Source organism: Bufo bufo, chromosome 1 (assembly GCF_905171765.1).
Source record: "Bufo bufo chromosome 1, aBufBuf1.1, whole genome shotgun sequence".
NCBI lineage: Eukaryota > Metazoa > Chordata > Amphibia > Anura > Bufonidae > Bufo > Bufo bufo.
In genome coordinates, this window is record NC_053389.1 from 31,414,113 (window position 1) to 31,442,000 (window position 27,888).

The window sequence follows — 27,888 nt, forward strand, 5'->3', positions numbered from 1 at the left end:
GATGGATGCGGGCTTCCTGTCGCAAATGGCGACAAGATTAAAAGGTCTTTGGAGGAAGCCACATTATTTGTCAGTCGCCAGGACTACGGATGAACAACCTCATTTCCTGGAACAGATGCTGGTAAATCTGGCTGGTCAGGGGACTAGAGACGTGGCGCCTAGAAAGATGACGGCAGAGTTTGATACATTTGTCTGTCAAGATCTCTGTTTACAGTCAGTGAGCGGGAACATCATTTATTGCAAGGATATTTATTGCCAGAAGAAGGTCATCGGCACGAAGGAGCAGTCATTTTCACAGCTCAAGGTATCCTCCCAGAAGATTGACCTCTGCACTTCAACGGTCTGCATTGCGACGCTTGTCTAAAAGAAAAATCCCGCAGTGCACCCCCTTGGAGGAAACTCTGGATCCAGCACAGGCTGCTCTGCTCCTTCTAAAACAATTGACTCTGTACAGTGTGACACCGATGTATAATCTCTCATACATCAGACTGAAAGAGTATCCTGAGCACCTGTCTGCCCACATAGCTGCCGAGAAGCAGAAGGGTCTTGCCAGTGAAGTGGGCTCAGAGCTGAACCTAAAAGCCAAATTTTCATGTTTACCTTGACTCAAAGGAAAGTACAGAGATCCACTGGCTGTTTCGGTAAGCTGGTGATTAGTTATCAGGACCTTACGTGGCTAGCAGAGATGTGGACCGGGTATGACGTGTCTCGATCAGTGTCGGCCACAGAGCTTGTTTTCTCTGTGGCCGTCGAACCTCGCATGGACCTTTCTTATGCCATCCATGCAGAGGACTTCAAGACTTTATTGAATGATATTCATAAATCAAAGGACGAGGTCATGTTGTAGGAAGTGGACAATTTATTCCAATGTCTTTACTCGCATTTCTTCAGACACTTTAGAATCCACTTATCAGCAACCCAGCTCCTCAAGGTGACGGCATCTATGGCATATGCGCATTGCAAAGGAAAAGTTCCTCAGTAAGGACTAGCAGTGTTGGATTGGGGTACCTAGGGCCCACCAGTAAAATTTATTATGGGGGCCTACTGTACGGATACATTCAAATATAATAAATAATCTAATATGTTTTTTATATGAACCTAGACTGGTTGAGATGCTGTAATTTGAATATATATATGTAGTGCAGTAAGTCTAATGTGTTATGTGCCACTTGTGCAGGGGGTGGGAGACTAGGGGCCAACCTTGCTCAGGGGCCAACCGGAGGATTACCCTGTATTCCTATGGGCCAGTCCAACCCTGAGAACTACCTAATCCGAGTGCTGGGATTTATCACGGAGCTGGCAATCAATAACATCCAGTATTAAACACATGGACGACTCTCATCTCAGACCTTGTCCACAATGTTCAGACCCCCTGGACGTCTTACATGTCTTAAACATGATCCCTGCAGTGCTTACTACATGTTATAATGCTTCTTACCGTTCTGTTACAGCGGCTGTGAGACCTGCACATACTAAGGCCTATTTTAAATAAGTGGGTACAAAACACAGAAGACATGTAAATATTCCATTCACGTGTCATCTCTGTTTTGGATCCACTCCTGTTATTTTTGGCATTAGCAATACTGATGGATTACTGACCAAATGCTGACCGAGTGAAGTCGGATGCTCAACAGACAGGATCCGTTTTTTTGGGGTTATTGTTCTGACGGATCAGAGGAAGGTGAAAATAATCAGTGACGTCAACACAAACGTACTGCTGACACCCTCTCCACTCTTTCGGGGGGCTCTTCTTGTATAAGCGTTTAATAGAACAGGTTTTGTAGACATCTATGTGGAATCAGCTGACGACGGTGTAAAAGGAGTTAAAGGAATGCGCTTCTTCTTGGTGCTAACATTGACCTGTAAGGCTGAGTTCATACTTCATTTATTTGGGCAGTCACGGGGCCAAAACTGTCCAAATAACTTAAGTGTGCAGTGATTCTAAGAGCGACGCCTGTCATCTGCATGTCATACTGACTCACAGTATTATTTCACTACCACAGCAGACTCCCTATGCGTGTTATTGCAAAGCACAGTGTTCTACACCACTATAAAGGCTCTCTGCAGCCAGGAAATAGCTGTTTTTTTAAAGAGATTCGCCGTGAATAAATTCGGATCGAACCAATTTTTTTTTTTTAAATTGCTGAAACGGCCGAATCAAATTTTTTAAAAAATTCGCTCATCTCTAGTAACTACGGTCAGGGACAATACATGTCCTTTATGGCCCACTGGGTAAATGTGGTTCCTGCCCAGCCAAACCAGCAACTTGGCCAGGTAACGCCGCTTTCGACTCCACGTTCTCACGCCGTTGTTCCCGACTGCTCTGCATCCTTCATCAAAAGATCAAATCCTGGCTTTCTCCTCGACAGCTCAAAATCGGAACCATGGTGACCGACAACAGGAAGAACATGGTGTCTGTGCTGCGTCAAGGACGGCTGAGCTATGTGCACTGCATGGCACACGTGTTTAATCTGGTTGTAAAGCAGTTCCTGAAGTCTTCCGCCCATCTGCAAGACATCCTAAAAATGGCCAGGAAACTTTGTATGCACTTCAGCCACTCGTACACCGCAAAGCACACCCTCCTTGAGCTTCAGAGGGGGAATGGCATCCCCCAACATAGGCTTATATGCAATGTTTCCACCCATTGGAATTCCACCCTCCAAATGTTGGACTATATGACCAGAGAAAGGCCATAAATGATTTCTTGATGATACAGGCGGACAGAGGCACTCCACTGTGTAACTTCGATGTTAGCCCGTGACACCTGCCGTTTGCTCGGGCCCTTTGAGGAGGCCCCTTTATTTGTCAGTCGCCAGGACTACGGGATGAACAACGTCATTCCACTTATTCATGTCCTAGAACAGATGTTTCTAAATCTGTCTGGCCAGGGGACAGGAGATGTGGCGGCTACATCTAAGGGCCACATGAGCCCTGTGGGGGCTGAACTAGAGGAGGAGGAGGACATTCGAGCACAAGCAATGCGTAGAAAAATGGGTGTTTTTTCTACACAGGTCACAGGAGAGGAGGAGCAGCCATAGGAGCTACAGGGCGATGAGGAAGACGAGGCAGAAGACCCAGACACACCGTGGCAGTATGCAGTGGAGATGGAGGCAGGGATTCCCTCCGAGCCACTTGCACAAATGGCCAAAGACAAAAAGGAGAAGGTGAGGACTGATAGTAAGCAACTGTTGGTGGGCGATTCCATCATAAGAGTTGTGAAGTTTGAGGAGAATGGTGTTGTAAGATGTCTCCCTGGTGCTACCGCTAGCAGGGATAGACGACGGATCCTTAATATTGTTAGGCAAGCAAAACAGGAAAGGGAAGTGGATGTTATTGTCCATCGGGGACAAACGATCTGGCTTGCAATGAGGTTTCAAAGGTGAAAAAAGCTTTTCACACACTTCGAAAGGATATACGGGAGGTTGCATCAACTGTTTCATTCTATGCAGTTTTGCCTGTGCATAACCGTCAGCGTGACAGGAAGATGCGCATTAAGAAATTCAATGTATGGCTTGGTGAATAGTGTCGGAACCAAGGGTTTGGTTTTGTGTCTCATGTTAGCTCTTGTTGGAATGGAAAAGAACTGTACAAGAAAGATGGTTTGCATCTTTCTCTCAAAGGAACGAATGTCCTCGGTGAACAGTTCCAAATATTTGCTAAGGAGCATTTAAACTAGGAAAGGGGGGCAAAAGAGTGATAATACAGCAGTCCGACTGCCCCCCGGAACAATGCTAGAAGATGCCAGTAGCACAAAGGTTATGAAATGACAAGCTCAGATTCTTATCTACAAATGCTCGCAGTTTAGGGAATAAGATCAATGAACTTGAGGCTATAATGGCATCTGAGAATATAGATGTAGTGGCTGTTACTGAGACGTGGTTCAAGGGGAGTAATGACTGGGATATATCAATACCAGGGTTCTCTCTATATAGGAAAGACAGAGAAGGCAAGAAGGGGGAGGGGTGGCCCTGTATGTGAAAGACAGCGTAAAATCTAATTTGATACAAGTTAGCGAGAACAATTTAGAGTCAGTTTGGGTTACCTTGCAGCTTGATAATCATAAGGTAACTCGTGTAGATGTGATATATAGACCACCTAGCCAAGTCAAAGAATTAGATGATCTACTAGTTGAGGAAATAGCTAAAATGACATTGAAGGGGGAAGTTAACATTATGGGAGACTTCAATCTTCCTGATGTAAACTAGAAAACCAAAATAGCTAGTTCTGCCAGGAGTACAGATATTCTAAATTCCCTACTGGGATTATCTCTACAGCAAGTAGTTTAGGAGCCAACCCTCAAGGAGGCCATTTTAGATTTAGTATTCACAAATGGGAATTTGGTATATGATATTATTGTAGGGGAAAGCTTGGGATCTAGTGATCACCAGTCAGTGTGGTTTACTATAAGTACAGTGACTGAGTCACACCACACAAAAACAAAAGTTTTAGATTTTAGAAAAACTGACTTTTCTAAAATTAGATTAGTGGTATACGAGTCCCTATCAGATTGGAACAGTTTCATTGGAGTCCAGGAGAAATGGGACTACTTAAAAGAGGCACTATTGAAGGCAACAGAAAATTGCATTAGGCTTGTCAGTAAAATCAAAAAAAGGAAAAGACCACTGTGGTACTCAGCAGAAGTGGCCAAAATCATTAAAAACAAAAAGATAGCATTTAGGAATTATACAAAAAAAAACGAGGATGACAGGCTAATTTACAAGATTAGGCAGAGAGAGGCCAAACAAGTTATAAGAGCTTCTAAAGCACAGGCAGAAGAGAAATTAGCTCAGTCAGGGAAAAAAGGCGATAAGGCATTCTTCAGATACATAAATGTAACAAAAGGAATTACAAAATTAAAAACAAAAGAAGGAAGGTATATGGAAGAAGATAAAGAACTAGCTGACTGCCTCAATGAATACTTCTGTTCAGTCTTTACGAAGGAAAATGAAGGAAAAGGACCTCAGTTAGGAAAGAAGACTAAAGAATCTTTTGATGCATGTGTCTATACAGAGGAAGAGGTTCTAAGTCAGCTGTCTAAAATCAATACAAATAAGTCACAGAGGCCTGATGGGATACACCCAAAGCTATTAAAAGAGCTCAGCGGTGAACTAGCAAAACCATTAACAGATTTATTTAACCAATCACTTGCAACAGGAGTCGTCCCAGAAGATTGGAAATTAGCAAATGTTGTGCCGATTCACAAGAAAGGTAGTAGGGAGGAATCGGGCAACTATAGGCCAGTAAGCCTGACATCAATAGTGGGGAAATTAATGGAAACCATACTTAAGGAGAGGATTGTGGAACATCTAAAATCCCATGGATTGAAAGATGAAAAACAGTATGGGTTTACTTCAGGGAGATCATGTCAAACTAATCTTATTGATTTTTTTGATTGGGTGACTAAAACAATAGATGGCGGAGGTGCAGTAGACATCGCTTATCTAGACTTCAGTAAGGCTTTCGATACTGTCCCACACAGAAGGCTTATCAATAAATTGCAGTCTTTGGGCTTGGACTCCCATATTGTTGAATGGATTAGGCAGTGGCTGAGGGACAGGCAACAGAGGGTTGAGTATATTCAGACCAAAGTCTTGTTACCAGTGGGGTACCTCAGGGATCTGTTCTGGGACCCATATTGTTTAATATCTTTATCAGCGAAATTGCAGAAGGCCTCGATGGTAAGGGGTGTCTTTTTGCTGGTGACACTAAGATTTGTAACAGGGTTGATGTTCCTGGAGGGATACACCAAATGGAAAAGGATTTAGGAAAACTAGAGGAATGGTCAAAAATCTGGCAACTAAAATTTAATGTGGATAAGTGCAAAATAATGCACCTGGGGCGTAAAAACCCAAGAGCAGAATATAAAATCAGTGATACAGTTCTAACCTCAGTATCTGAGGAAAGGGATTTAGGGGTCATTATTTCAGAAGACTTAAAGGTAGGCAGACAATGTCATAGAGCAGCAGGAAATGCTAGCAGAATGCTTGGGTGTATAGGGAGAGGCATTACCAGTAGAAAGAGGGAGGCGCTCATGCCGCTCTACAGAGCACTAGTGAGACCTCATTTGGAGTATTGTGCTCAGTACTGGAGACCATATCTCCAGAAGGATATTGATACTTTGGAGAGAGTTCAGAGAAGAGCTACTAAACTGGTACATGGATTGCAGGATAAAACTTACCAGGAAAGATTAAAGGACCTTAACATGTATAGCTTGGAAGAAAGAAGAGACAGAGGGGATATGATAGAAACTGCTAAATACATAAAGGGAATCAACAAGGTAAAAGAGGAGAGAATATTTAAAAGAAGAAAAACTGCTACAAGAGGATATCGTTTTAAATTAGAGGGGCAAAGGTTTAAAAGTAATATCAGGAAGTATTACTTTACTGAGAGAGTATTGGATGCATGGAATAGCCTTCCTGCAGAAGTGGTAGCTGCAAATACAGTGAAGGAGTTTAAGCATGCATTGGATAGGCATAAGGCCATCCTTCATATAAGATAGGGCCAGGGGCTATCCATAGTACTCAGTATATTGGGCAGACTAGATGGGCCAAATGGTTCTTATCTGCCGACACATTCTATGTTTCTATGTTTAACCACCTCCGGACCGCCTAACGCAGGATCGCGTTCCGGAGGCGGCAGCGCTGCGTAGAGTCACGCATATACGCGTCATCTCACGAGACGCGAGATTTCGCTCAAAGCCGGCCCGCGCATGCGCATCGCGGGCCGGCAAAAGTTAGAGGACAAGTTCGTCACCAGCCTGCCAGCAACGATCATTGGCTGGCAGGCTGGCGATTTTCAAAAAAACGAATCACAAGCCATATAACAGATCATATTAGTAAATATTATCTGTTATATGGCTTGTCTGCTCCTCTCTGGTCCTTTTCGTCGGTTGGATCCAGCAGAGGAGCAGGCTTCACAGTGAGTAGCACCAACACTACACTTTAGCCCCAGATCACCCCCTGCACCCCAATTAACCCTCTGATCACCCCTTTGATCGCCCCTGTCAATCACTTAGTGAAAGACAAAAAGTGATCAGTGTAAACTGTCACTTTTTTTTTCCACTAGTATTGGCTGTTAGGTTTTAGGATAGTTTAGGCCCCTTGGTTAGGTAGTTAGCCATCGGTTAGCGCCCAGCCCACCGCACCGCAGTCACTGATTCGCTGATTAGCGTATCGCTAATCAGCATTTGTACTTTTATAGTATCTGTAGGTGATCAAAACTGATCACGGTCAGATCTATAATTGTATTAGTGTCACCTTAGCTCGCCCTCCACCCAAAACGCAGTGTTTGCCCGATCAGGCCTGATCGGTCGCCCACACGTGCGTTCACCCACGCCCGCCCCACCGCAGTGACAAAAAATATTATATTTTTTGATCACTGCACAATCACTTTACACGCACTGCGGCGATAAAAAAATCAGTTTTGATATTTTTATCAACCGCAGCGGCCTCCGGTACTTCGCTAGCCTCCTCTTTGTAAGACAGGCTTGCTTTTTTTCTTGGGTAGTCTCAGGGAATACCCCTAAATTTAGTAGTCCAAATGTCAAACAGGGGGTATTCTTCTGAAGAGGCCTACAAGATTCTGACCCAGTCGGATGAGGAATGGGAACCCTCATCTGACGAATCTAGCGGGTCAGAATATGAACCTGTAGAGAGCAGTGGCAGTCTGACCCAAAGTTCGGACGAGGAGGTTGAGGTCCCTGATAGCACCAGGCGTACCAGGCCCCGTTTTGGTAGACCACAGGTTGTGCAGGATCCGTTTCAAGGGCAGCAGAGTGGGGCTGGCGCGCTCGGATCACGTGGTGAGGCATACACCAGCAGCGCAGCCCTCCCTGGACCTAGTACCAGCACTGCCGTACAACATGGTGAAGTGGCGAGCACCAGAAGGGCAGTTAAAGCTGGTAAGGTGGCACGTGCAATAGTTACCCCATCGCAGCCACCGCGCAGACAGGCCCGTAGAGCCCCTAGAGTCCCTGAGGTGCTGGCAAACCCTGATTGGCAGTCACCAACTTCAGCCGCACCTGTAGTTCCCCCTTTCACCGCCCAGTCTGGAGTTCGAGTTGAGACAGCTCAGATCGGTTTGGCCCTGGGATTTTTTGAGCTGTTCTTGACTGCGGAGCTCTTGGACTTAGTCGTGGCAGAGACAAACCGGTATGCCACACAATTTATATCCGCCAACCCGGGAAGCTATTATGCCCAGCCTTTCCGGTGGAAACCAGTCCAAGTTTCCGAACTTAAAATTTTTCTGGGCCTTCTCCTCAACATGGGTCTAACTAAAAAGCATGAATTGCGGTCATATTGGTCGACAAACCCGATTCATCACATGCCCATGTTCTCTGCTGCTATGTCCAGGGCACGTTTTGAGACCATCCTGCGTTTCCTGCACTTTAGCGACAACAGCACCTCTCGTCCCAGATGCCACCCAGCTTTTGACAGGCTCCACAAAATTCGGCCCCTCATAGACCACTTCAACCAGAAATTTGCAGATTTGTATACCCCCGAGCAAAACATCTACGTAGACGAGTCCCTAATACATTTTACCGGGCGCCTTGGCTTCAAACAATACATCCCAAGTAAGCGTGCCCGGTATGGGGTCAAATTGTATAAGCTCTGTGAAAGGGCCACAGGCTATACCCACAAATTTCGGATCTATGAGGGAAAAGATCAGACCCTGGAGCCGGTCGGTTGCCCTGACTACCTGGGGAGCAGTGGGAAGATAGTCTGGGACTTGGTGTCATCCTTATTTGGCAAGGGGTACCATCTTTATGTGGACAATTTTTACTTGCTGGTAGCTGCTGCAGAAATCCGCCCCCTCGTCGTGTTGACATCACCGAAATAGAAGACGTCATCGGCGCAGGCGCACTGAGGGAGTTCTGAGGAGATGAGCCTCCTCATCTCAGAGCGCCTGCGCCGAATCAACACAGGCGCGCGATTTTTGAAATGCCGACAGGGCTGGCCGGAGGAGGAGATCCCGGCTGGCCCTGTCAATCAACACGACGAGGGGGCGGATTTCTGCAGCAGCTACCAGCAAGTAGCCGCCCTACTTGCTGGTAGAGACCGAATTTGCATATGATAAAACTTCGTGTTTTGAATAAACTGCTGGATCAATGTAAGTAACACAATTATATTTTCATATATCGCTATATAACTAATTTAACTAGCCCCAAAAAAAAAATCACTTTAGTGGGGTGACAGAAGCCCTTTAAGGGTGTTTAAGCTATGGGGGCTGAAGTGGTTAATGCATGCTCACTTGCTTGCGTAGTGACAGCCGAATTGTCACTATTCGCCAGAGGGATGACTACTGGCTCTCAACCATGTTAGACCCTCGCTACTGGTCCAAAATGGTCCTTTTTTACACCCGCTGAGAGGGAGGACAAACTGAAGTATTATCGAGACATCCTATATAGTCAGTTGGCCGCTGCCTATGTGCGCCATCGCCCATCGTCGCGCAGGTCTGACCACGGGGCCCCTGCACTCACGTTCCATTGCCATGGCTGTGTGGGGGCTGGGGGCTGGCAGGAGCAGCACCAGCTCCATCAGCAGCAACTTAAGTCTAGAGTCGCTGATGAGCAGTTTTCTTCACCCGCCTACTGAAGAATCTACTCAACAGCAGCAATAGATAAATGTAGAGCAGAACCAGAACCAGCAGGTTGTGGCATACTTGGAGTACACCCTGTCACCCCACGTCGAAGATCCCCCGGACTACTGGGCAGCCAAACTGGATTTGTGTCCGCAACTGGTCGAGTTTGCCCGTGGCAAGCTTTCCTGACCGACCAGCAGTGTGGCATCAGAGCGCAGCGGGGGCCATAGTTACCGCAAGGAGTACTCACCTGTCCACCCAAAATGTGTAGAGACTGAACTTTGTCAAGATGAATAATGCGTGGATCAGCCAGGATTTCCACCCACCAATTCCTGATGCATCAGACTAGATTATCCATGGTGCCACACCAACACTTTGACAAAAGAGACCGGTTTCTTCTGGCTACCTGCCTCAGCTACTATTCTGATGCTGTCACCCGCCTGATGCCACACATATGATGCCAAGTGCTCCTTCTTACACCCACCATCATCAGCGGGTACTGTTATTGCCACCCACCTCCCCACTCTGTCACCGGGTCACTCTGTGGTCTCCTGATGCTGCTGCCAGCTCACCACTCAGGTCTCCTCATGCTGCTGTTGCCACCTCCACGCTATGTCATTGTGCCACTCTATGGTCTTCTTCTGCTGCTGCCACTTTCACATTATGTCACCTTGCCACTCTGTGGCCTCCTCATGCTGATGCCAACTCACAACTGTGTATCTGGGCCACTCTGTGGTCTCCTCATGCGGTTGCTGTTGCCGCCTCTACACTATGTCACTTTGCCACTCTGTGGTCTCCTCATGCTGCTGCCAACTCACAACTCTGTCTCTGAGCCACTCTGTGGTCTCCTCATGCTGCTGCTGCCACCTCCACACTATGTCACCTTGCCACTGTGTGGCCTCCTTATGCTGTTGCCAACTCACAACTGTGTCTCTGGGCCACTCTGTGGTCTCCTCATGCTGCTTCTGCCACCTCCACACTATGTCACCTTGCCACTCTGTGGTCTCCTCAATCTATTGCCAACTCACAACTATGTCTCTGGGCCACTCTGTGGCCTCCTCATTCTGCTGCTGCTGCCACCTCCACACTCTGTCATTGTGCTACTCTGTGGTGTCCTCATACTGCTGCTGCCACCTCCACACTCTGTCATTGTGCCACTCTGTGGTCTCCTCATGCTGCTGCCACATCACCACTCTGTGGTCCTCTCATGCTGCTGCCATATAACCACTCTGTGATCTCCTCATGCTGCTGCCATATAACCACTCTGTGGTCTCTTCATGCTGCTGCCACATCACTACTCTGTGGTCTCTTCATGCTGCTGCCACATCACTACTCTGTGGTCTCCTCATGCTGCTGCCACATCACCACTCTGTGGTCTCCTCATGCTGCTATCACATCACCACTCTGGGGTCTCCTCATGCTGCTGCAATGTCACTACTCTGTGGTCTCTTCATGCTGCTGCTGCCTACTCATGCTGCTGCCAATTCACAACTGTGTCTCTGGACCACTCTGTGGCATCCCCATGCTGCTGCTGCCACCTCCACACTATGTCATTGTGCCACTCTGTGGTCTCCGCATGCTGTTGCCACTTCACCACTCTGTGGTCTCCTCATGCTGCTGACGAATGACCACTCTGTGGTCTCCTCATGCTGCTGCTACTTCACCACTCTGTAGTGTCCTCATGCTGCTGCCGTATCACGACTCTGTGGTCTCCTCCTGCTGCTGCCACATCACCACTCTGTGGTCACAGCTTGCATAACAGTGAAAATTGGGCATGCCCTCAAAATAACTTAACACACAGCCATTGATGTCTAAACCGCTGGCAACAAGTGAGTGCACCCCTAAGTGAAAATGGCCAAATTGCGCCTAAAGTGCCAATACTTTGTGAGGCCACCATATTTTTCCAGTACTGCCTTTACTCTCTTAGGCATGGAGTTCACGGGAGCTTCACAGGTTCAACTGGAATCCTCTTCCTCTCCTCTATGATGACATCACGGAGCTGGTGGATGTCAGAGACCTTACGCTCCTCCACCTTCCATTTGAGGATGCCCCATAGATGCTCAATAGGGTTTAGGTCTGGAGACATGCTTGGCCAGCACCTTTAGCAAGGCAGTGTTCGTCTTGGAGATGTGTTTGGGGTCATTATGTTGGAACACTGCCCTGCAGACCAGTTTCTGCAGGGAGGGGATCATGCTCTGCTTCAGTATGTCACAGTACATGTTGGTATTCATGGTTCTCTCAATGAACTGTAGCTGCCCACAGCCGACAGCACTCATGCAGCCTCAAACCATGACACTCACACCACTATTATTCTGCCACAGATGTACGTTAGAGATTATCCCCTGATTGGTTGTGAGTGATAGCCCCTGTACAAGCAATGGTAGATAGCTGAACTCACTAATATCTCCAGATATAGGCACCAGTTGCATGTGATGATCCAGTGAGGAGAATACAATGGTGAAGCTTTGATCATTTATTGATTTGCCTTGAAAACAAATGCAGGGAAATGAGGGTATGCAGGGAGGATATTAGAGGTCAAAAAGAATAGCTCTCACCAGGTTGAAGGTCTGCCAGAAAGAGGAAGTACGAAGGACCTTACAGAGGATGTGATGTCACAAAAGAGGGAGGAGAGCAATGCAATGGAAATTACATAACACACTATAAATGGTATTATAAGAATAACCACAGGGTGGCAGCGTTACACAACATAGTAAATGATAATATAATGCAAACACAATTGTAGAATACAAGAATAAAGGCTGGAACAGCACACTCCCCGTCTGAAATCCTTGGATTTCACTACATATGCAACTACAAAATGTCCATGAAATGTTGGAACCTGAAAGACAAAAAACAAACAAAAAGAACATATTGGAAATGGTGAACTGGAACAGTCCAACGCCTTGAGTCTTCTGGTTGCCAGGAATAAAGTTCCTCAAGTAAAGAATCATTCCTCTACGGGTAAGAGGAGAACAATCTCAGATGCAGGCCTGATAAAGGATTTGGGATGGCCTTGTTTTGCGATAGTCACTTCCACCTTGCGAACTTTGCCATCTTCACTGATGAAGACTTTTGAGATGAGTCCCATGGGCCAAGAGTTTCTTTCCACGTTCTGGTCTTTCATGAGTACAAGATCTCCTATCTGTAAGTTTGGCTTGACCTGTTGCCACTTTCTACGTGCTTGCAAAAGCGTTAAGTACTCTTTTATCCACCTGCTCCAGAAACAGTTGGCCAGATGTTGAACGTGCTTCCACTGTTTCAGATATATGTTACTAGAAGAAGACTCTTCAGGTGGATTAGGAACAGATCCAAACTTCTGAGTGGGAAGAGTTGCTGGAGTGAGAATGGCAGGGGATTCTGGATCCATAGATACAGGTACAAGAGGTCTTGAGTTGACAATAGCGGATACCTCAGCCAGGAAGGTAGTCAAAGTCTCATGGGTGAGCCTTGAGAAGTTTGAGTCCATCAGCATACAGTCCAATATTTTGCGGGTGATGCCTATCATTCTTTCCCATGAACCGCCCATATGAGAGGCATGTGGGGGGTTAAAGATCCATGTACAACCATTTCTGGCTAAGTAGTCTTGAACTGGTTTAGAGTCAATTTGCAACTCTCGACAGGCTCCTATGAAGTTGGTTCCACAGTCAGATCTTATTTGCTTTACTGGTCCTCTGATGGCGAGGAATCGTCTTAAAGCATTGATGAAGCTAGAAGCGTCCATGGATTCTATTGCTTCAATGTGTATAGCACGTACACTTAAGCATGTAAACAACACTGCCCATCGTTTGCTTTCTGCATGACCACCTCTGGTCTTACGTGCAGTGACTGTCCATGGCCCAAAGACGTCCAGACCAACATAAGTGAACGGTGGTTCTGTGCTTGTCCTTATCAACTGGCAAATCAGACATTTGTTGATGTTGTAATTTTCCTCTCACCTTGCGACAGTTAATGCAATGGTGAATAATATGAGCAACCTGTCTTTTTGCTCCCACTATCCAAAGACCTGCGGCTCTTAAAGCGCCCTCAGTGAAAAAGTGGCCTTGATGCTGGACTCTTTCGTGATAATGCCGTATCAACAGTGTAGTAACGTGGTGTTTGGCAGGAATAATGAGGGGATTCATTTCTGCAATCTCTAGCTTAGCCTTGTTTAGGCGACCACCAACTCTCAGCATGCCACGATCATCAATTACTGGTTTCAAGTTGACAATGGGGCTGCCTTTTGGTATATCTTGCTTGTCATGTATACATTTCAGTTCCATTTTAAAGGCACTCTGCTGTACGTTACGTATCACAAGCAATTCACTTAGAATAATGTCTTCTGCCGTTAGAGGTTTATGGCACAGGTGCCAACTGCGACAGTCAGTGTTATGCTTCTCAGCATGAAAACAGTGAACAATGTGGACTAACCTTGCAATGATGTGAATGAGTCTTGACCATCTAGAGAAGCGTTCAAAGCGATGACAGCCCAAGCCAGCACTCCTTTCAGACTTGGTGATGAAGGTACTAACTTCAGGCCGAATCTCTGGATCTTCATGAGGGTCCTGGAGACTGAAGACGTCTTGGATAGGAGTTTCTTCATTCTGGTTCAGCAGAAACTCTGGACCTGTCAACCAAGAAGAAGTTGCAGAGACTCTTCCAGATGCCGGTCTGGTGGCGCAATCTGCGGGATTGAGATGAGATGGAACATAGTGCCACTGTTCAGGTTTAGAGGATCTTCTAACCCTTTCGCAGCGGTTACTGACATAAACGTAGAAGCGTTTTGACTGGTTGTAGATGTAACCCAGGACAACCTTACTGTCTGTGTAAAATTGAATGTTATCCACCTGAATATCCAGCTCGCGTTGTATATAGTCCGCAATCTCTACGGCTAGCACAGTCCCACAAAGTTCGAGTCTAGGAATGGTGTGCTCAGGTTTTGGAGCTAATTTTGCCTTTCCAAACAGAAATCCAACATGTGCTTGATTGGAATAGTCTATTACCTTTAAATAAGCAACAGCTGCGATGGCTTCCGTAGACGCATCTGAGAAGATGTGGATTTCTCTCCTCCGGGTGGCTGTAAGGGATGTTGGAGTGTAACACCTTGGTATGTGAATACTGTCTAATGCATGCAAGCATTCCTTCCACAACTCCCACTTTTGTTGTTTGTCAGAGGGCAGTGGAGCATCCCAGTCAGATACAGACTCTGAGAACTGTCTTAACAGGAATTTGCCTTGTACAGTCAAAGGTGCCACAAATCCCAGGGGATCATATAACTTGAAATCCAAGGGAGTCATTTGCTAGGTCCCACCTCAGGCCCAGACTTCTCTGTACTGGTGGATTGTCTATCCCTAGATTCAAATCTCTGAATTCTGTGGCATGATCGCTGGGCTGGAAGGCTTTCATTACGGCAGCACAGTTAGAGGCTATCTTATGTAACCTTAGACGAGACTTTGAAAGCATACCTTGTGTCCTTTTGAGCAGATCTATGGCCTCCTCCGCTGTAGGGAAGGATTTGAGTGCGTCGTCCACATAGAAGTCTCTGACGACAAAGTTTCTGGCATGTTCCCCAAATTCTGACTCACCATCTAAGGCAGCCCTACGTAGGCCATATGTAGCAACAGCAGGTGAAGGACTGTTACCAAACACGTGCACCTTCATGCGGCATTCAACCATTTCTTTGCTGGTGTCATTGTCTCTATGCCAAAGAAACCTGAGGTAGTTTCTATGATCTTGCCGCACGATAAAGCAATAGAACATTTGTTCAATGTCAGCAGTAATGGCAACTGGCTCCTTTCTGAATCTCATGAGCACTCCCACCAGATTATTGGTCAGGTTCGGACCGGTGAGAAGGACGTCGTTCAGAGATACGCCGTTATGTTTGGCACTTGAATCGAATACCACTCTTATTTGGTTTGGCTTCCGTGGGTGATATACCCCAAAGGATGGAAGGTACCAGCATTCTTCATGCTCTTGTAAGGGTGGAGCCAGCTCTGCATGATCATTGCGAAATATTTTTTCCATGAAGGCCACAAAATGACTTTTCATTTCTGGTTTGTTTTTTAACGTACGTTGCAAGGAGATGAATCTGGAGAGTGCTTGTTCCCGGTTGTCAGGGAGTCTGGCTCTTACAGCACAGAAAGGTAAAGGTGCAACCCAGTGGTTAGATGCATCTTTGAAGAATTCATCGTCCATTATTTTAATAAACTCTTTGTCATCCATGGACAAGGCCAGTTTGTCGTCGTCTGGTGTTGTACAAAACACAGTTTTTCCTAAGTTGTCATAACTGGTAGGAATGATGTCTGGTGTCTTTAAGAGGTTAGAAAGCCTTTCCTTCACCTCATAATGATGAACACATGGCTTAAAATGAGATGTGCGACCATTGTTTAGCACAAAGGTTTTGAAGGAGTTCACTTGAGATGGTTTGTGGCTCTTATTTATACATACATCGCCCACAATTACCCAGCCTAAATCGAGTCTCTGTGCATATGGGGCATTATCAGGACCGTTGCATTGTTGACGCACCTTGTGGACCCTCAGAATGTCTCTCCCAAGCAGAAGTAGGATGTCAGCATTCATGTCCATAGGGAGGATCTCACTAGCTAGATGTTTCAAGTGGGAATGATGATATGCAGCTTCTGGAGTAGGAATTTCATCTCTTTCATCTGGTATTTGGTCGCATTCAATTAACGTTGGCAAGGGTATATGAACGTTCCCTTTTATGGAGGAGATAAGGTATCCAGTGGCTCTTCTGCCATAAGTCTCTACACGACCAGAACAAGTGTTGAGTGTATATGGTGTTGCTTCTCCTGCTATGCCGAAAATCTCAAAGAATTTAGGTTTTGCCAGAGACCTATTGCTTTGTTCATCAATAATTGCGTACATTCTGATGGCTCTTTCAGATTGCCCTTCTGGGTAGACGTTGACCAAAAAAACTTTTGCACAGCACTTAGAATCAGCCTCCTTGCCACATATCGCCATACAGGAAGAGGAAATAGTAGTTGTAGCTAATTCTTGAGCCGGTGGCTCCCCGCCATGAAGTGCGACGGCATTGGTTGCAGCTTGAGATGGTGCGTTGTCTGAAGGCAAGGTAGGATGCATTGCTGTAACGTGCTTGTCACTGTTGCATTCTGCACACTTGATAATAACCTTACAGTCTTTCGCCATATGATTAGATAAGGCACAACACTTGTAACACACTCCAAGCTCTTTGAGTATCTCTCTGCGTTCTTGCAAGGTCTTTGCCCTGAGCCCACGACACTCCTTTAAAGGATGAGGTCTTTTATGGATGGGGCACATGCGGTTAGGGTCCTTTTCTTTGAGGACAGGGTATTCCTTCCTAGTAGTGCAGGTTGAAATGAGTGGAACATTGGTTTTCCTAACGGATACTGTCCCCCTTAAGTCTCTACGTTTATTTGTGGTGTTGTCATACCTTGAACATGAGGATGAAGCAGGTAGAGTGGATTCAGTGAAGTCAAAGCTGGGGTCGTTCTTCTTCTGAGCTTGGTCACTGATGAATCTGGTAAAATAAGAGAAAGAGGGAAAAGACACATTGTGTTCTCTCTTGTATCTGGAGCCCTGGTCTGCCCATTTCTCTTGCATGCCATGTGGTAGTTTCAACACTATTGGATTGACACCATGTGCGGTATCAAGGTAACTCAGTCCTGGCAGACGTGGGTCCATTTTTGCCAATTCAAGTTCTTTTAGTAGGTCGCTCAGATCCTGGAGTTTGCGATTGTCTTTGCCAGTTATCCTTGGGAAGGCTTGAAGTCTCCTGAATAAGGCACTTTCTATAGCTTCTGGACTGCCATAGGTCTTTTCAAGTCTCTCCCATGCTGCAGCGAGACCTTCCTCTGAGTGGCCTGCATGAACCACTCTTAATGTCTTTATGCGTTCTGCAGATTCTGGGCCTAACCATTTGATGAGCAAGTCAAGTTCCTCCATGGCAGTGAGGTTTATGTCACCGATTACTGCTTTAAAGGTCGATTTCCAGGCCCTGTAGTTTTCGGCACGGTCATCAAACCTTGAGAGACTAATGTTAATCAGCTCCCTGCGCATCATGTATCTGGCAAAGTCTGACATGTCTGATCTCCCATTCCATATTGCGGTATTGCATTGTGGTGTCTCTAGAGCATGTAGGGGCTCTGGCAGATAAGGTTGAGATTGATCAGGATGGAATGATGTGGCATAAGGATTAAGCTGCGGTTTAGTCTCTGGATGATCAGCCTGCTTGGTGCTAGATATTACCTTATTACTGGGCTGTGATGATTTCTGGTACTCTGTAGGTTCACCCAGTTGGTGAGCTAGAAGTGGCATTGGTGCATGCGATTTAGCAGGAGGAGTAGGCAATGGTTGCCTTAGAACATACCTGGCAGTGCGGTCGGCTGGGTCTTCCTCTTCTCCTGGAACAAAACAGTCTGGGCCGGTACCTTGGCCTAATGCTTGCTCGAGGACCTTTAGTTTAGCTAAGGTAGCTGCTTCTTCCCTTTCTGTCTGGAGGATCTTTAGCTGGGCTTCTGTCTCAGCCTCCATTTCTGCTATCTTAGCCTCCATTTCTGCTTTCTTAGCCTCCATTTCTGCTTTCTTAGCCTCCATTTCTGCTCTCTTCTCCGCCTCCTTCTTAGCAAAGGAACTTCTTACGCTAGCTTCCTCTGCTTCTGCCCGGACTTCTATAAGCTTGTCATGCAAGTCTGACCTTCCGGAACGAGAGGTTTTGGAAGATGAAAGGGTATGTTTACTTGAAGTTGATCGAATGGATCTCGCCTCCTGTAAATGTGCGATGCGGAGTTCTGCCTTGCTCTTAGCATCTTGTACTAGGGCATCCTTCTCTTCAAGGAGATTCTTTCTCTCACTCAGCTCCTCTGAGGCTTCGTCAAAATCAGAGTCGCTCAGGAAAGTGATGTACTTAGCAGAGAGTCGTTGATAGTGGACATAGGAGTTAGTTAAGCGATTCAACGTTGTGGTTAACTTTGTTGGGTCGTTGTTATATCGTAAAAGAGCTGCTATATAGTGTTCAGTTCTCTGCCATAAATCGTTTAAATTGTCACTGAACTCTTCTTTGGTCGTCTCAAAGTTCTCTCTAATCTTTTGTGTTGGCTTGATAACACGTTTAGATCGTACTGCTTGTTCTTCAGTTAACATGGACTCTGCTTCCTGCATATCTGAGTTTTTGGGAGCAGGGTGACTTTCTGTATGTTCAGTTACTGAGAGATCCACTAAGCTTCTTGTGGACATGTTATTCCTATTTAAGCGGTACTGTCTCTTTAAGAGGGTATTCCAGCTTGTGCACTGTGCTTATGAAGCCACGTGCGTGTAAGATGGCGGACAGCTCTAAGCTCGCTGGCAGACTGTGTGTAGACATGCAAGACTGTAGATTTAAGCTTCTTTTTGACTATTCTGCCACAGATGTACGTTAGAGATTATCCCCTGATTGGTTGTGAGTGATAGCCCCTGTACAAGCAATGGTAGATAGCTGAACTCACTAATATCTCCAGATATAGGCACCAGTTGCATGTGATGATCCAGTGAGGAGAATACAATGGTGAAGCTTTGATCATTTATTGATTTGCCTTGAAAACAAATGCAGGGAAATGAGGGTATGCTGGGAGGATATTAGAGGTCAAAAAGGATAGCTCTCACCAGGTTGAAGGTCTGCCAGAAAGAGGAAGTACGAAGGACCTTACAGAGGATGTGATGTCACAAAAGAGGGAGGAGAGCAATGCAATGGAAATTACATAACACACTATAAATGGTATTATAAGAATAACCACAGGGTGGCAGCGTTACACAACATAGTAAATGATAATATAATGCAAAGACAATTGTAGAATACAAGAATAAAGGCTGGAACAGCACAACTATGCTTGACTGTAGGCAGGAGACACTTGTCTTTGTACTCCTCACTAGTGTTGATCACGAATATTCGAATGGCGAATTTTAATCGCGAATATCGGTACTTCGAGAATCTGCGAATATTTAGAATATCGCTAAATATATTCGGAATCGCGAATATTAGATTTTTTTTAAAATAGCAGTTCATGCGAATATTTTAGGCGAATTTTATGCGAATTTTCGCAATCAAGAAAATAATGCCTGGAGATCATGAATTTGCGAATTCTCGAATATATGGCGAATATTCGCCCAAATATTCGCGAAATATCGCGAATTCGAATATTGCCCCTGCCGCTCATCAAGAGTAAGAATTAGTCTTGAGCGAATTGAAGTCAAACGAATTGACTTCGATCAGAATTTCAGGAAAAATTTGATTTACCGTGAAGCCGAATTTCCTGAAATGGTGGCAAAAAAAAAAACATACCTCATCCGTTGCGTCTATCTTGATTGAACATACCTTTAAAAAATCTTGCACATGGTGAAATGTGACGTCACCGCGCTAGTGTGACGTCACATTTCTGGCGCAGATTGCGACGCAGGTTCTTTGCGCCGCAATCTGCTACTTTTCCATGTTCATGCCAAGTCTAGAAAAGTGGGCGTGGCATGGGCGTGGAAGGGGCCGCGCAGGCTCGTCTCATTCATTATTTTCTACGCCTGTTTTAGATGTAGAAAATGGTCTAAATGTAAGACAGCTCGGAAGCTGGCCTACATTTAGACTGGCGCTGGATGCGCCGAAGTTATGTCCATGTGGATTTGCATGTGGAAAATCCGCACCATAAGTCATGTACATTGTATTCTATGAGAATTTTTAATTCTCATGTAGACGATGCTGACTTGTTTCTGTGTGGATTTTGACCTGTGGTGAGGAAATCCATGTCAATTTATTTTATTTTTCCTGACCAGATTTTCTCCATTCACTTCAAAGGGGAGAGGATATGCGGAAAATCCGCACCAAATCCACAACAACTGATGCAGATTGTCCGCACGGATTTCCCTGCGAACACCTGTGGATTTCAATGCGGTTTCTCCGCACATAAATCCAGAACGTGTGCATTTACCCTTAGGAAGACAGATGTCCCTTAGCAATGCTCTCTGAAAAGATTGCTGACATTTCAGCCCAAGTTTTCTACTATAAATAAACGATTTCCCTAAATAAAGTACATTAGAAAAATGTTCCCTATCCTTGTCCCTACACATTAGCAAAAGAAAAGCTATATATGACAGTTACTCAGTAAATTTGTTCTACTCGGTGTAATTTTCAATCACAGTACAGAATCCTAAAGATAAATGCTAACAAGAGCTGTTGCTGGCAAACAAAAGTCAGTATGGGGAAGAGTGATGTCATTAGCGATCATTCCTCCCCGTACTGTGGAGGAGATCGCTGCATGTAAATGCACAGGTCTCCTCCACCAGTGATCAACAGATAGTCGGGAAGGAACGCTTCCTTTCCAACAATCTGCTGGTCTCTTGTCCTGTGTAAAGGGCACTTTAATCTCTGACAATAATAATCCTGTTGCACCGCCTGACGTATTGATCTGTGTCACAGTTACCCACCGTACACTGTAGTGGACTTTGGCACATTTGTCCTTTGCTTCGGGTCTTCAAGGGCATTTTAACAAGCAGATGGCTTACTCATCCTCTCAGTCACAGCAGGATGATGTTGATGTCCCTTCTGAGTCTGACACCATGAGTTTTCCTACTGCTCCTCCTCCATAACAGTTAATTTGAAGCCCGATAGAATTGACTTATTTTCTGTCATCTCTGTCTTCACTGACCCCTGCTAGTATGACACCTGAGTGCTAAGGAGCATATTCCAGATAGCGTTCCTGTTGAGTTGTATGAGAGTGGAAGATCAGGGTGATGAAGAGGTGATGATATCAGAGCAGAGCCAACGTGTGGTCAAAACACTCAAAAAACCTATCGGGGGAATATCTACGCTGTTGATCTTGGTTTAATGTCCAAAGGTGTCAGACCTAGGCACAGTCAGACATTGGTAACGGCAAAGTTCGGGATCGTACCGAATTTTGCGAGTTCTGGTGCCCGGACATTTTCACTGAAGTCCGGGTTCAAGTTGGGGGTTCGGCTGATTTATGAATTACTTTATTATTTTCTGTTATAACATGGTTATATTGGAAAATAACAGAATACTTAAGACGGAATGCAAAAGGGACTCCTTTAGAGGCATTCCATTTTGCTCTCCGTCATAATAGAAGTCTATGGGAGCATAACTGATACGTCCTGGTTTCCGTTATGCATGAGTCCTGTCCTGCATAACCGAAAGCAGGACGGATCTGTTATGCTGCCTTTATTCTATTATGACGGAGAGAAAAATGGAATGCCTCTAAAAGAGTCCCTTTTGCATTCTGTCTTAAGTATTATGTTCTTTTCCGATATAACCATGTTATAATGGAAAATAATAAAGTAAAGTTCGGGTCCCCATTGACTTAAAAGTGGTTTCGGTCAAGTTCGGGTCCTGAACCCAAACTTTGAAGTTCGGCTGAACCCGGCAAACCCAAATTTCCACGGGTTCACTCATCACTAATCAGGAGCCATCTCTACCTAGAACAAGTGTGTTCATTGTAACATGATGCTGAGTCAAGTGGTTGACAGAGTATGGATACAGTATATGGACGTCCTATTAGTCCCTAAACTCATGCTAGACAGTAAACTAGACAAAAGCAAAATAATCGCCTTGATAAGGTCAACCCCTGTGGGTTAAAGTGTATATGGCAGTGGCCCTTGGAGATTCAAGTGGTTCGCCAGACAAATTCTCTCCCGTGCACCCTGTGACTGTAGCAGTTTTAACACATACTTTATATAATAAAGGTTATTTCTAAAGTTTTCCTCCTATAATATATGTTTGTGAAATGAATAGGGGAGATTAGCTACTAAAACGTGCATGACCCGGTCTTTTAGTAGCCAGGCCACAGACACAAGTAGAAGATGGTTGTTGTTCATAAGTTACTGCTTCTACTGCTCTGACTACTCCTCCTTCTCCTGCCCTCCATTATCAGTCATCCATAACAAAAAGCATGGACGGAAACAATAATATGCTGGTGCTACTACTTCTAAATAGCAACTTATCTACTTTCTTGTCCATTATGGTAAATACTGTGCTGCTGTTGCCACTACTACTACCCCTACACAGTTGCACATCTCCTGTTGTATCTATTATGTTCCATACTTTGCTACTGTTGCCTTTAATACTACCCCTACACAGTTGCACATCTCCTGTTGTATCTATTATGTTCCATACTGTCCTACTGTTGCCTTTAATACTACCCCTACACAGCTGCACATCTCCTGTCTTGTCCATTATCCTCCATCCTGTACTGCTGCTGCTGGGAACCCTAGCCTGCACAATTTAACAAACCTGAAACTGCTCCCAAAAAGGGGAGAATTTTTTTGATGGCTTTTGGAAAATAAGCACTGCTTCTCCACTTTCCGTAACAACTTTCTGTTGCTACATCCCGGGAAAGGATAACTGTTGGACCATTTGTTAAAAACAAGCCACTGCTTCTTCTGATACCACCATGTACAGTGCTATTAAACAGGCAGTTTTTTTTTTACCGTCAGCTACCATCCGTTTACCCATAGCCATATATGTCACTGTCATGCTGACATTACTAATGCTGTCTCGCCGTTAAAGAGGGTTAAAGACAGGGGTTCACTACCAATAAGGCCAGGTGAGGCGATTGCCACAGGCAGCACCAGGTAGGGGCAAGTGATGGGTAGCGGAAGGGCCATAGGGAATGCATGCTTTCATCGTGGCAAAGGGGTTAGGCTAAGAAATTGGCATTGGGGGAGGGGGGCGTTTCAGTTTTCACCTCAGGCAGAAGAAAGGCTAGGTGCACCACTGGTTAAAGAGGCGTCCTATACACAACATATCATGGCAATTTGCTTACTATCGATTTGGGTTGAATTTATTTGAACAGGCTTAAATTAGCTAAACTCTATTAAATGAAGAAGACAGGGGACCTTTTTCTTGTAACAAACCTTTTGTCAATGTGCTGTGAATGTAGAGCTCACATGAAGGTTATCTGATTCTCAGTTATATAGAAGCATTTCTCTCATCTTCCAGGTTTTCTCGAGTTACCAATTGAGCAGACATGAATCAGTTAGAAGAAGAATCGAGACAATTACAGGATGAACAGAACCGTATAAAGGATGAACAGAACCATATAAAGGATGAACAAAACCGACTGCTGCTCGAGAGGAATCAAGTAGCGGCTGCAGAGAAAGCAATCAAAGCAAAAAACAAACGGCTAAAAGCAGCTTGGAAGAAAACGGTGGCATTGCAAAGGGAAGTCAAGGTGGCCATTTTATAAAATACTTTCCATAAGCCCTTTTTGCATTGACATAGACATCTGAGGGATTTTTTGTTGCACTTTAATGGCACCATTTACTGTTGCATACAATGTAGTAGGAAGCTGGAAAAATTCCAAATGGGGTGGAATTGGGAAAAAAAAACAAAAAAAACACACAATTCCGCCAGTTGTATCGATTTTGTTCTTACAACGTTCACTATGTATTGAAAGTAACCCGTTCCTTTCATTCTCTAGGTCAGTAATATTACAACAATACTACATTTATGTACTTTTTCTTGTTTTTTAATAAAAAAAAACTGTGGGAAAAATCCCCTATAAAAACCCCCATCATTTTTTTTATAGTTATATCTACAAGGCTGTGTGAAGGCTCATTTGTTTGCAGCATGATCTGTAGTTTAGATTCATATTTTGGGGTGTGTAAGACTTTTTATAAAAAAATTTGGGGGAGGTGATGCTATAAAAAACGTAGATTTTTTTTTCCCCCCATTCCTCCATTCACCATATGGAAATAATATTTGTAGATTTTAATAGTATGGGACTTTTTGTTCATTTTTTATTATTTATCTTATTTTAGTTTTAGGGAAAGTAGTGTTATTTGAATTTTCGATTTTGTAAATATTTAAAAAAACAATTATACTTTTTTTCTCTTTTTTTAGTCCCCCAAGGGGACCCTAACATGTGTTAAGTAATGAAGCTTTATGCATTACAGAATACAAAGATCAGTAAATTCCAAGCTGTGCTGCCACCTGCAGACTAGCATTGGAAAATGCCAGTAAAAGGTCTAGAAGCCTTGTACCGGCTCTGGCCTATTAATAATATGGAAATCTTTACCTGATCTCATCCAGGTGAAGGCATTCCTCCCCGGGAAGCGTGCACTTCTGTTTTTTTTTTTACCTTTCAAATGCCGTGGTTACATTTGACCAGAGTGTCTGAGGGGTTAAATGTCCGCGATTGGTGACCTCACTGATCACAGAAACAGCAGGCACTCGGTGGCTAAGGAGCTCTCTCTGCTCTCTGGCGCCAGCTTTGAAGATCCAACATCCGCCATACATGTATAGATATGTTTAAAGATATGTAATGAATTATGTGACAAATTTCTGGATGCCTACAACCACCACTGGGGGGAGCTTAGCAGATTACTGCACATACATAGATATATAAATGTAGGACTTTTATTATAGGTTCAGTCCTACGGTATATACTGTAGATTAAATATCATTGTCAGTAGTAGAAAGGAATGTGTGAATGGTAACTGTTGTTTCTGCTGTTTATACAGTTTTATTATTATTCTTCGAAATTATCTTTATCTGTATTTTTACCGAGGCAGAAAAGAAAAGTGTGGACCACAGTGAAAACCTTTGTGGCTCAGTATACAGCACAACTTATTTCTTTGCTCTTAATTGGAATGGTAAGTTGATACACTATTAAACTAAACATGTCACCCAAAAATTACAACCTATTGTCCCTTAAAAAAAAAATTAATGCAACGCAGAAATGAATGGGGCTGCGTGAAAATCGCATCGCATCCGCAAGCAAGTGATTTTCACGCATGGTTGCTAAGGAGACGAGGGATGAGCGAGCCGGGACCCCATTTACTTTATTATTTTCCATTATAACATGGTTATAATGGAAAATAATAGCATTCTTTAATACAGAATTCAAAGTCCAATGTCAATTGAGGGTTAAAAAAATAAAATAAAAACATAACTCACCTCATCCACTTGATCGCACAGCCGGAATCCTCTTTGGTTCTTCTTGAAGGACCTGCAAAAGGACCTTCGCTGACATCATTGCGCTCACCTTGTGGTTAGCGCGGTGACGTCAGCGCAGGTCCTGCTGAATGAAGATAGAAGGTCCTTTTGCAGGTCCTTCAAGAAGAACAAAAGAGGATTCCGGCTGTGCAATCAAGTGGATGAGGTGAGTTATGTTTTTATTATTTTTTAACCCTCAATTGACATTGGTCTTTGAATTCTGTATTAAAGAATGCTATTATTTTCCCTTATAACCATGTTATAATGGAAAATAATAAAATCTACAGAACACCAAACCCAAACTTCAGTGAAAAAGTCCGGGTTCGGGTCTGCGTACCACATTCAGTTTTTTTTCTCACGAGCGTGCAAAACGCATTGCACTTGCGCGGAAAAAACTGAGCAACGGAACGCAATCACATCCAAAACTGACTGAAATTGCGTGCCTTCTCGAGCGGGTTTCCCGAAATGCACCCTGATTGCATCGGCCCTCACCCGCGACGCCCGTGTGAAGGAGGCCTTAGAAAGTACAACTTGTCCCGCAAAAATGAACTCCTCGTATGGCTATGTAAACAGAAAGATTAAAAAAAAACACTATGGCTCAAAGAAGGCAGGGAGTAAAAAGCCAAAACGCAAAAATCCAAAATCACTGTCAGGAAGGGGTTAATCAGAACTGATACCTTTTTTTTTTTAACTAATAAACAACATCTCCAGATTCCTTTCTAACTTTTCTATTGGGTCAACATATACTATGACGGGGGTGGGCAACCTGCGGCACGCCAGCTGTTGTGAAACTACAGCTCCCAACAGAACTCTCATAGAAATAAATGGAGCTTGCTGGGAATAGTAGTTTCACCGCAGCTGGAGTGCCGCAGGTTGCCCACCCCTGTCCTATGATTTGTGGCATGAGATAACCAGAGCTGGAAAAAAAAATGTGTCTACATGTGGACACCTACCCTGTCCTATGATTTGTGGCATGAGATAACCAGATCTGAAAAAAAAAAATCATAATTTTTTTAATGCTAAATGTGTCTACATGTGGACACCTAGTGGTTGTGATGTGAACTGCATTCAAGGGTTTTGGTAGCGTGTTGCGATTATGTATTGAATTTGTATTGTGAGGGCGGACACCTCCTGAAAGTGCGGTAAATGTGGAGCTCACATGGAGGGAATGTGATTCTCAGTTCTTTTATCCTCAGGTTTTTGCTGGCTACAAATTGAGCAGTGAAGGGACTCGATTAGAACATGAATGGAGACGACTACAGGGTGAACGAGACCAACTACAGGGTGAACGAGACCAACTACAGGAGGAACGAGACCAACTACAGGAGGAACGAGATCAAGTACAGGAGGAACGAGACCAACTACCGCTCGAGAGGAGGCATCTACTGGCTGCACAACAAGCAATCCAAGCAGAAAACAAGCAGACAAAGGCGGCATGGAAGGAAATTGTTACACTGCAAAGTGAATTTATGAAAAAGGTTATAGATAAGAGGGGAAATAAAGGCACAAGGGATGGCGATGAGGACTGGAGAGACTACATGAAGACAGGAATAAGGTTTTTTGATATAGCTGCTACGTTTCACGAATTAGCAAAAGGGTTATTTTAAGCTACAGAAAATTTTTACCTAATAATCAAAAATATGTGTACCTGGGTGATTGTAATAACCATATGCTCACTCGCACCATACCAGCATTTAAAGTGAATTTGTCATATATTTTTTACAGTAGTTACAGCTATGCTCCAAATCTCCAGCATAAATATTGCCAAAATTCTGTCTGTCTGCAGCCAGCACTAGAGGGAGCTCCGGAGTTTACTCCCTACTGTGTATGCAGTAAGCTCCCTCTAGTGGTGGCTGCAGACAGACAGAATGTCATCATATAATGTTATAGTTGAATGAAAGAAAACTGTTGGGGAAGTTTTGGATCTCTGTAATCAGATAGAACTTCGACCATATGAAAATATACAAAAAGGCTAATATTAGCAGCTACAATCAGTACCCAGTTAGCGCATGCTGTACTTGGAAGAGTCTGTCAACAGATCTGTATACCTATGACACTGGCTGACCTGTTCACTTGGCAGCTGAAGGCATCTGTGTTGGTCCCATGTTCATATTTGCCCGCATTGCTGATAAAAATGATGTTTTATTATATGCAAATGAGCCTCTAGGAGCAACAGGGGCGTTGCCAATGCACCTAGAGGCTCTGCTCTCTCTGCAGCTGCCACACCCTCTGCAGGACCAGGCAGTGATCACACCTGGCCAGGTTGATCAAAGTGCAGAGAATGCGGCAGTTGCAGAGAGAGCAGAGCCTCTAGATGTAAAGGCAACACCTTCGTTGCTCCTAGAAGCTCATTGGCATATAAT

The 27,888-nt window shown here is 44.5% G+C and overlaps 1 protein-coding gene across 2 annotated transcripts in view; it reads left to right on the forward strand.

Moving 5' to 3' along the window:
- LOC120992706 overlaps positions 1 to 27,647 on the forward strand; it is a 67,742-nt gene extending 40,095 nt beyond the window's left edge. Inside the window, exons 2-6 of one of the 2 annotated variants that reach the window (XM_040421685.1) lie at positions 23,528 to 23,759; positions 24,484 to 24,487; positions 25,100 to 25,182; positions 26,722 to 26,788; positions 26,861 to 27,647. In XM_040421685.1, coding sequence (XP_040277619.1) covers positions 23,556 to 23,759; positions 24,484 to 24,487; positions 25,100 to 25,182; positions 26,722 to 26,788; positions 26,861 to 27,132 — 630 coding nt within the window. In that variant the 5' untranslated portion in view covers positions 23,528 to 23,555 and the 3' untranslated portion in view covers positions 27,133 to 27,647. Of the gene's footprint in view, positions 1 to 23,527; positions 23,760 to 24,483; positions 24,488 to 25,099; positions 25,183 to 26,721; positions 26,810 to 26,860 lie in introns of both variants that reach the window. The other variant, XM_040421684.1, reaches the window with a different exon arrangement.
- Positions 27,648 to 27,888: the final 241 nt, after the last annotated feature.